We start from the raw sequence: 11532 nt of genomic DNA on the forward strand, positions 1-11532 counted from the left end.
TACAATGAGGGAGCTATATCCAATTCTGAACCAATTTTGATGGACCTCGGCGAGCAAATATGTTCAAACTGTAATAACAACGGTGGACAAATGACGACATTATTGCAAATTACCCAAAATCTGACGAATATATATATATGGGAGCTATATCTAATTCTTAACCGATTTTGAGCAAACATCTCAGATAATATGGTAGTGGAAAGCGTTGTGCACAATTTTGGCAAGAATGGTCAAACAATGCGCTTGCAGTGGCTCTTGGGGTGAAAATATGGCGATATATTGGATTGTCCAAAAAGTAATTGCGGATTTTTTAAAAGAAAGTAAATGCATAAAACTTAGAATGAACTTTAATCAAATATACTTTTCTTACACTTTTTTTCTGAAGCAAGCTAAAAGTAACAGCTAATAACTGACAGAAGAAAGAATGCAATTACAGAGTCACAAGCTGTGAAAAAATTTGTCAACGCCGACTATATGAAAAATCCGCAATTACTTTTTGGGCAACCCAATACATATATGACAGCTATATCTAAATCTGAACCGAATTCCATAAAATTTACCAGTAATATTGAGAGTCATAAAAAAATCCTTCCTGCAAAATTTCGAGAGAATTGGTTAAAAAATGAGCAAATTCTTGCAATATTTCTCAAAATTGGACGAACATATATATGGAAGCTATACCTAAATCTGAATCGATTTCGATCAAACTCCACAGATACTGTGGAAGTAGTCAAAAAAAGCGTTGTGCAAAATTTTGGCAAGATGGGCCAATAAATGCGCATGATGTGACTCTAGAAGTTAAAATCAGGCGATATATATATATGAGAGCTATATCTAAATCTGAACCGATTTCGCTGAAATTCAGCTTAAATGTCGAGCGTAAAGAGAGAATCCGTCAACAAATGACCATTTTATTGCATTATTACTGCAAATCGGACGCACATATATGTGGGAGCTATATCTAAATCTGAACCGATTTCGATCAAACTTCTCATATACTGTGATAGTCGTTGAGGAAAGCGTTATACGAAGTTTTGGGAAGTTTGGTCAATAAATGTGCTTGCAGTGGCTCTAGGAGTGAAAATCGGGCGATATACATATATGGCAGCTATATCTAAATCTGAACCGATTCCTATGAAATTCACCAGTTATGTGGAGAGTCAAAAGGAAATCCTTTCTGCCAAATTTCAAGAGAATCAGTTAACAAATTACCAATTTATTGCATTATTACTGAAAATCGGATGAACATATATATGGGAGCTATATCCAAATCTGAACCGATTTTTTTCCAATTTCAATAGGCTTCATCTCTAGACCGAAAAACATGTCTGTACCAAATTTGAAGACGATCGGAAGAAAACTGAGACCTGTACTTTGTACACAAATTAACATGGACAGACGGACGGACGGACGAACATATTTGGGAGCTATATCCAAATCTGAACCTATTTTCAATAGGCTTCGTCTCTAGACCGAAAAACATGTATGTACCAAATTTGAGACGATCGGAAGAAAACTGCGACCTGTACTTTGTACACAAATTAACATGGACAGACAGATGGACGGACGGACAGACAAACAGACGGACATACCTAATTCGAATCAGAAAGTGATTCTGAGTCGATCGGCATACTTATCAATGGGTCCATCTCTCTTCCTATTGGGTGTTACAAACAAATTCCCTAAGTTATAATACCCTTTACCACAGTAGTGGTTTAGGGTATAAAAATCTATTAAAAACTAATTATTGTTTTTATACCCACCACCGTAGGATAGGGGGTATATTCATTTAGTCATTCCGTTCGCAATACTTCGAAATATCGATTTCCGACCCTACAAAGTATATATATTTCGGATCGTCGTAAAATTCTAAGACGATTTAACAATGTCCGTGTGTCTGTCCGTCGGTTGTAATCACTCTAGAGCCTTCAAAAATTGAGATATTGAGCTGAAATTTGGCACAGATACGTCTTTTTGATGCACGCTGCTTAAGTTCTTCAAAGGTCCAAATCGGAGCATATTTGGATATAGCTGCTATATAGATCGATTTTCCGATAAAGAGTCTAATGCCCATGAAAACTTTATTTTTTATCCGATTTTGCTGAAATTTGCAACAGTGAATTATTTTATACCTCCCGACATCCGATCTAAATATAGGTTAGGTCGGACTATATTTAGATATAGCTACCATATACACCGATCTCCCGATAAAGGGTCTAAAGAACATAAAAGCTTTATTTATTACCCAATTTCGCTGAAATTTGCTACAGTGAGTTATTTTATACCTCCCGATGTCCGACCTAAATAAGGATTAGATCGGTATATATTTAGATAAAGCTACCATATAGACCGATCTCCCGATAAAGGGTCTAAAGACCATAAAAGCTTTATTTTTTATCCAATTTCGCTGAAATTTGGAACAGTGAGTTATTTTATACCTCCCGACATCCGACCTACATTTGGATTAGATCGGTATATATTTAGATAAAGCTGCTATATAGACCGATCTCCCGATATATGATCTGAAGCCCGTGAAAGCTTTATTTGTCAACCGATTTTGCTGAAATTTGAAACAGTGAGTAGTTTAAAGCTTCCCGATAACTGACCCAATTATGATTCAGATCGGACTATATTTAGATATAGCTACCATATAGACCGATCTCCCGATAAAGGGTCTGAAGACCATATAAGCTTTATTTATTACCCGATTTCGCTGAAATTTAAAACGGTGGGTTATTTTAAGCCTCCCGACATTTGATTTAAATATAGTTCAGATCGGACTATATTTAGATATAGCTACCACATAGACCGATCTCCCGATAAAGGGTCTGAAGACCATATAAGCTTTATTAATTACCCGATTTCGCTGAAATTTGAAACAGTGGGTTATTTTAAGCCTCCCGACATTTGATCTAAATATAGTTCAGATCGGACTATATTTAGATATAGCTACCACATAGACCGATCTCCCGATAAAGGGTCTGAAGACCATATAAGCTTTATTAATTACCCGATTTCGCTGAAATTTGAAACGGTGAGTAGGTTAAGACCTCCAAACATCCGACCTAAATATGGTTCTGATCGGACTATATTTAGATATAGCTGTCATATAGACCGATCTGCCGATAAGGGGACTGAAGACCATAAAAGCTTTACTTGGTACCCGATTTCGCTGAAATTTAAAACGGTTGGATATTTTAAGCCTCCCGACATATGACCTAATAATGATACAGATCAGACTATGTTTAGATATAGCTACCATATACACCGATCTCCCGATAAAGGGTCTGAAGCCCATAAAACCTTGGTTTATCACCCGATTTCGCTGAAATTTAGAACAGTGGGTTATTTTAAGCCTCCCGACATCTGACCTAAATATAGATTAGATCGGTATATATTTAGATAAAGCTGCTATATAGACCGATCTCCCGATAAAGGGTCTGAAGCCCATAAAAGCTTTATTTATCACCCGATTTCGCTAAAATTTAAAACAGCGGGTTATTTTAAGCCTCCCTACATTTGATCTAAATATGGTTCTGATCGGACAATATTTAGATATAGCTGCCATATAGACCGATCTCCCTATAAAGGGTCTGAAGCCCATAAAGGCTTTATTTTTTTACCCAATTTCGCTGAAATTTGAAACGGTGAGTAGGTTAAGACCTCCAAACATCCGACCTAAATATGGTTCTGATCGGTCCATATTTAGATATAGCTACCATATAGACCGATCTCCCGATAAAGGGTCTGAAGGCAATAAAAGCTTTATTTTTTAACCGATTTCGCTGAAATTTGAAACAGTGAGTTTTTCTGAGCCTCACGATATCCTACCTTAATATGGTTCAGATCGGTTTATAATTGGATATATCTGCCAATATTTGTTCTACAAAATGGAATTTTGACATATATATTACACCACTCAATGTCCGTGCCGAATTTGGGTACTTAAGTTATCCAATTTTCACCGGATTGTGACGAAAAGGGGTTTACATATATACTCGATGGGTCGGGTATCCAAAGTTCGGCCCGGCTGAAATTAATGCCCTTTTACTTGTTAATTTTACACAACTTCTTCATAAAAATGAAGTCATTAGCCCTTTTCCATTGCTCTTAGCCAACAACCCCTTCGCTGGATTTAGAACCATATATAAATGTAAAGGTTTAAAATTATAATGCATTAATTAAAACAATGGAACTGTCACAATCTAATCGACATGCAATACTTGACATTTTTAAATCTCAGTAAACTCACCAAAAAGAATACATTTCCCACATAGATAAGGAAAGGCAATAAACTTGATAATAGACTTGGAGAGATATTTCAAATTTAAGCTACTTTGTGTATTTAAAACAATTAACCTAAAATGGCTAATAGATAAAATAAATAGAATAAAAAAAATAAGTTTTTAATAGCCTTATTTAAGTGCTCGTTTCAACACTACACAAACTAATTACTCAGACAAGTTTTTAAAACAAAAACAAAACAATGCAATAACAAACTTAACATAATAACCATGTAATAATAATAATAAAAATGTAACTGCTTATTTGCCTTATTCTAGTGCCTAGTGTTTCACACTTAATTTTTTTTAATCTACTATTTCCATTGATATTTGTGAAGATGACTGCCGTGTGGTCATAAAACTCTTTTTGTAGACAATACTCGTTAGCAACGACGAAGACAAGGGGGCCACCCAATAGACCCAATTGTTTTTGAAATTTAATGACCATAAAGCTGGACCAAAGGAGCGAGCAGGGCTCATGCTGCCACCACTGAGATTAGCCTGAAAGCATAGAAAGAGAAAATATTAGAAGAAACCAATTAACAGAGCAAAAGTCGGGAGGAGCCGACTATATAATACAACTAGCTGGACCGGGCCCGCTCCATTTTCCTTTTTCGACATTGAAAAAGCTTATAATGCCATGAAATGCCATGCCACAAAAATAGTATATCGCTTGGCAAACAGTTTAACAATATAATTATGTGAATCCATATGAGACCCCCAGAGAATTGGTCCCCAAAGTGGGTTTCAATTCTTGCTATACCCCCAATTCCTGTCATTTAAGCCCCACATTGACTTGGTCGGTAAATATACCCGATTTAGGGGTGTTTTGGGGAGTGGGGTGATCCCCCCATCGCTAAGCCCTGAAAATATATCAGCAACGTGCTCTATTCTCATATATTTGAACCCCATATTACAATTGGCCTCAAAATTGGATATCAAATTCGTTTTCTAATTTCAAATACCATTCACTTAAACCCCTTATGGAAAAAGCCAGAAAATGTGTCCGGTTTGGGTGAATATGGAGCTCCACTGTCTTGAAGACCCAAATTTGTCTTGGTGAGCAACTACGTCCTACTTGGGGGTTGTTATGGTGGTGGGATGTCCCCTAGACAGTTGGACCCGAATGTTGATGTCAGATTCATGGTCTACTCCCAAATACCCTTCATTTCAGCTCCATTTTTCCATAGTCGGCAAACATGACCGGTTTGGGGATGTTCTAGGGGATGGGGCGGCCGTTCAGTGACTTGGCTTTGAAAATATATATCAGATTCGTGTTCTTCTCTAAAATACCTCTTATTTGAGTCTCATATTGCAATGGTCAGCAAATACTTCCTATTTGGGTGGTGTTTCACTTTTCCCGAACATTGATATCAGATTCGTGCTTTACTTCCAAAGACCTTTCATTTGAGCCTCATATTGCTAAGGTCGTAAATTTGTCTTCTTTGGGGGATGTTCTCGGGGATGGGCGGCCCCTCAACTACGTGGTCACTCAAATACCTTTTATTTAAGCTCCATATTGCCATGGGCAGTAAATAAGTCCTGTTTTGGGGGGTGTTTTGGAGAAGGGGTGGACTCCCAGAAGCTTTATCCCATATTCAGATATCACATTCGTATTTTACTCGCACATACCTTTCATTTGAGTCCCATATTGCCATGGTCGATAAATATGTCAGATTTAGGCGGGTTTTGGTGGTGCCCCAAATATTTGGTCCGACAATTGGATATCAGATACGTTTTCTAATCTTAAATACATTTCATTTGAGTCCCATATTGTCGTGATTTGGAAATTGCAAATTTTGCCCATGAATATTCCACTAAGGAACAGGGGCAAACTTCTCACATATCAATGATAAGGGGCCTCCTTTTTATAGCCGAGTCCGAACGGCGAGCCGCAGTGCGACACCTCTTTTGAGAGAAGTTTTTCATGGCATAGTACCTCACAAATGTTGGCAGCATTAGGAGGGGAAAACCACCGCTGAAAAATTTTTTTTTGATGGTCTCGTCAGGATTCGAACCAGGCGTTCAGCGTCTCATAGGCGAACATGCTAACCTCTGCGCTACGGTGGCCTCCGAATTGTCGTGATTAGTGTATATATATATTTTGTAGGTTTTGGGGGTGGGATGCTACCACCCCCCCCCCCCCCCCCCTAGGTACCCAACCCGATATTTGGACACCAATTTGTTGTTTGTAGGTAGCTATAGGGGAGCACACAAAATTTCGTTTAAATCCCATCACCCATCTCCGAGATCTGGCATTTATGAAAATTAAGGTAAGGGGGAGGGTCCGCTTCCCCTTCAGATATCAAAAAATGTAGTACCCTAATTTCACCATGGGATCATTATGCAGCATCAGTGAAAATTTCAGGAAAATAGGTTCTGAGTCTATAAGGAACACACAAACAAACCTATAAACAAACACAAGTTGATTTTTATATATATGATATACCACAAAAACTCAGCTAAGTCAACGTGTTATACACCTATGAACAAATTAAACACAGAGTTGACAAAGTGACCATATTCGTTGCTAAATTTGAATCAACACACAGATATTATCAAATCAACCAGAACTTTTCATAAACCAGTATCAATTTTTGTAAATGAAACGTCCACACCCGTTCACATTCTGACAACGTCTAGTGCACGGTTTTTTTTTTAAGGTTCCTAGAGGTTTTGGTTGTTGATAAGTGTCGCAACTGTGTTCTATACATCCCATTGAATGTTTACAATCGCCTTATGCAAAAGCTTGGTATAAATAATGTTCATAACAGTCGGTGCATGAACATCAACGCGTGTTCACAAAATCATCCACGCTTGTAACCAATATATACATCAAGGACTGTGTATTATAATGACAACATTAATGCGTGATTTTGCAATGACCTTTTTCTATCAGTGTATGTGAGCTACATCTCAATATAGCCCGATTTGATCCCTTTACAATATAACCGACCATCATCAAAAGTTTGAAGGGGATACCACTATTCGTTGAAAAGATAGCATGCTTCGTTAGACATTCATTGTCATCACACTGTCAGTCTTAGGTAAATATTTCAAGTTGTTAAAAAATCAATGACAAAAGTTGTAAAACCACCATTTAACGGTAGTATGTAAGACTGCAAAACTTAACAAATAGTGGATAGAATAAGGGGGCAAATAAAAAACTTCCCAAGAACATCACATTAATAAACTGCAGAGAGACTAGAGCTATAAATGCATAAATTTTCCCGGGAGCATACTGATAACATACAAAGCGATACTTCTCTCGTATCAAATTGTGCAGTGCGATTAAAGTTTTAGGTCAACGATAAATGACCTCCTTTACACTGAGTTCGAACGGTGTGCCACTACGTAGACAAGTGTCATCAGCATGAGTGAGGGGATAAACATAGCTGAGAGTCATAAGCCGACATGATCATCTCTGCGCCACGGTGGCATAAGTGTTAATTCAAAATTTTGCTCAACTGCAATAGACCTATATTTAATAGCATAGGCGGAAAGGCACAACGTTGAGGGACACTACCTTGTCCAAAGGTTGGCCATTAGTAACCACTACAAAACTATTCTAAAACTCAATTCACAACTTTGATGGGGGTAAATACAAGGCATTTGGAGGTGTCAGTTTACAAACAAAGGCTTTATGTAAAAAGTGACAAACGATGATGATCAATTTTTTCAATTCCCCAAGACGAATTAAGGCGTCAAATGTGGGTAAATGTATGTCACATGTAGTTCCGGAAATATGATATCATATGTGGACATAATTTTGAAGCATCGCACAGTGGGGTAGTATCGAAAAAAGTTAGTCAACAAGTAAAAAGAGGTTAAGTTCGGCCGGGGCGAACTTTGGATGCCCACCCCCTCGGATATATATGTAAACCACCTTTCGTCAAAATCCGGGAAAAAATTCACACCTTATACCCCATATCAGCTATATCGAAATATGTTCCGATTTGGACCAAATACTAATAAGTACAAGTCATTGTTCAATTATGTTAAACAAAATATTGGTTTTTTTTGTAGCTATATCTAATAGTAAACCGATCTGAATCACTTTTGTGAAATCAGATAATAAATGCGACTTTTATGGGGCCAAAACTATAAATCGAGAAATCGGTCTATATGGCAGCTATATCCAAATTTTGACCGATATGGACCAAGTTGCAAAAAAATGTCGAAGAGCCTAACACAACTCACTGTCCCAAATTCCGGAAAAATCTGACAATAAATGCGCCTTTTATAGCCCCAAAACCTTAAATCGAGAGATAGGTCTATATGGTAGCTATCTCAAAATCTGGACCGATCTGATCCAAATTGAAGAAGATTGTTGAAGGGCCCAACACAACTCACTGTCCCAAATTTCAGCGATATCGGACAATAATACGGCTTTTTAGGGTCAAAACCTAAAACCGAGAGATCGTTCTATATCCGATCTAGGCCAAATTGAAGAAGAACCTTACACAACTCATTGTCCCCAAATTTTGGCAAAATCGAACAATAAATGCGCCTTTTATGGGCTCAAGACCTTAAATCGAGAGACCGGTCTATATATATTGCACAAATACTTCTTATTAGTGTTGGTCGGTTGGGATTGTAAATGGGCCAAATCGGTCCATGTTTTGATATAGCTGCCATATATAAATCGATCTTGGGTCTTGACTTCTTGAGCCACTAGAGGACGCAATTTTTACCCGATTGCAATGAAATTTTGCACAACGTGTTTTGTTATGACTTCCAACAACTGTGCTAAATGACGTTCAAATCGGTCCATAGCCTGATATAGCTGCCTTATAAACCGATCTTGGGTCTTGACTTCTTAAGCCTCTAGTGGGCGCAATTCTTATCCGATTGGAATGAAATTTTGCACAACGTGTTTTGTTATGACTTCCAACAACTGTGCTAAATGACGTTCAAATCGGTCCATAGCCTGATATAGCTGCCATATAAACCGATCTTGGGTCTTGACTTCTTGACCCTCTAGAGGGCGCAATTCTTATCCGATTGGAATGAAATTTTGCACGACGTGTTTTGTTATGATATCCAACAATTGTGCCAAGTATGGTTCAAATCGGTTCATAACCCGATATAACTGTCATATAAACCGATATTGGATCTTGACTTCTTGAGCCTCTAGAGGACGCAATTATTATCCGATTTGGCTGAAATTTTCCACGAGGTGTTTTGTTATGACTTTCAACAATTGTGTTAAGAATGTTTCAAATCGGCTCAGAACCTGATATAGCTGCCATATAAAGTGATCTAAGATCTTGACTTCTTGAGCCTCTAGAGGTCGCAACTATTATCCGATTTGCCTGAAGTTTTGTACGACGGATGCTCTCATGACCATCAGCATTCGTGTTTATTATGGTGTGAATCGGTCTATAGCCCGATACAGCTCCCATATGAATCGATCTCTCTATTTTACTTCCTGAGCCGACTGAGCTGACATTTAACACAGGTCTCCAACATATAATTTTATTATGGTCCGAACCGGACCATATCTTGATATCGCTCTAATAGCAGAGCAAATCTTTGCTTTCATTCTTTTTTGCTTAAGAAGAGATGCCGGGAAAAGAACTCTAAAAATGCGATCCATGGTGGAGGGTATAGAAGATTCGGCCCGGCCGAACTTAGCACGCTTTTTTCACATCCTTTCCATTCTTCTACTTACCGCTGAAAATAGCAGAGTTCCCACCGTTAAACCCAATCGTATGGCCAAGGAATCTTGATATTTGGAATTTCTCATGTCCCATGAAGCACAGCAGACCATAATCAAAATACTTGTGATGACAAATTCTATAGCAAAAGCCTGGCCCACACTTATGCCCGTACCCGGTAGGGTCATACAAAATCCCTGCTCAGTGCTCATAATCCATTTGAGTAGACCAAAACCCACAGCAGAACCGCAAAGTTGGGCCACCGAATACACCAGGATCATGTGAAATGGCACCACTCCACACACAGCGCTGGCCAAAGTGACGGCGGGATTTATGTGACCTCCGGAAACATGACCAAAACATTGAACAGCCACCATGACCATCAAAGCCATATTCAAACTGTATTGAAACAGGGAATTCATAAACTGATTGGTCTCCAGGGCACCCATGCAACCGGTGAATAGAACCATGGCAGTGGCCAGAAATTCCGCAAAGAAACACTGTACAATGGATTTTATGCGTAACTCCATGGTGGGATTTTTGAATGGGGCTTCGAGACGATTTGTATATGCTGCACAGCTGACATACGAGGTTTTTCTTCGATTTTTGTTTTGATCTCGGGTTTCTTTTACTTTTAAAGGTTTTTCTCTATACGTCCACTTTGCTATAGCTTTGATGTTGAACTAAATGTTAGAATTGACTGCTGTTTCGTTACCAGTGAACCATTGATGACTTCAGCTGAGAGCGAATACCTTTGGTGTTGATACAAAAACACATGGGAAGGTTAACTAACAAAGAAAATGATAACGCAAAAAAAATTGCAAAAACATCTGAATATGTCACAACTCCAAGGCAAATATGGAAGGGGTAGGGCATGGGAATTTAAATATGAACTTCCAGTATGTCTTTCTACAAGTTACGTTTATGGATGCAAAAAATTCAAACCACAATTTGGTAGGGGATTTTTTTTTCTCTGGGTCCAAATTAAAATTTACCCATATGGAAAAAATTAATTAATTTGCCATGCTTTCACCCACATACAAGCGATTTAGGTTTTGAGGTAAATAATAGTAAATCATTACAAACCCCTTAAACAGCACAACAAAAGCACTACATCACTAATATAATAATCAATCAATGAATTGCTTGACAAAAACTAGTTTTAAGTTTAAAAAACGAAATCTCTAAAAAAAATTTAATATTCGTATGTAAAAGGGACATTATGTCAAGTTCAGAGGCGTAGTCTGTAATGGGGTCAACATTTAAAAAAATACCCATATATGGGGCGATCTTCAACTAATTGTTCAGAATGTCTAGGAGACCCAAGTGAGATTGAAAATTCATCTTTAATTGGCTTAAAACCCTGAATTGGTATATCCGTCTATGAAAATGCTAACCGTTAAGGAATAGGGGTAAACTTCTCGCATATCTATATCACCATATTGACCGAATCGGATATAACTTGTCTCTGATGTTGTAAGTCAAAGAATAGGGTTTTGGGCCAAATTTCAGCCAAATCAAGTGAACATTTAAGCTTCTCAGGGCTGAAGAGGTCACATCCGGGGAAAGGTGAATATCTGTTTATAGAC

General features: G+C 38.0%; 1 protein-coding gene across 1 annotated transcript; it reads right to left on the bottom strand.

The window, feature by feature from the left end:
* Window positions 1-4556: 4556 nt before the first annotated feature.
* LOC106084700 (aquaporin-4-like) lies at window positions 4557-10679 on the bottom strand. The gene is made up of 2 exons (XM_013248577.2): window positions 9958-10679; window positions 4557-4784 (listed from the first exon to the last, which is right to left on the bottom strand). The coding sequence occupies exons 1-2, from the start codon at window positions 10471-10473 to the stop codon at window positions 4590-4592; spliced, it is 711 nt and encodes a 236-aa protein (XP_013104031.2). The 5' UTR covers window positions 10474-10679; the 3' UTR covers window positions 4557-4589.
* Window positions 10680-11532: the final 853 nt, after the last annotated feature.

The sequence above is a fragment of the Stomoxys calcitrans genome, chromosome 2, assembly GCF_963082655.1.
Source record: "Stomoxys calcitrans chromosome 2, idStoCalc2.1, whole genome shotgun sequence".
NCBI lineage: Eukaryota > Metazoa > Arthropoda > Insecta > Diptera > Muscidae > Stomoxys > Stomoxys calcitrans.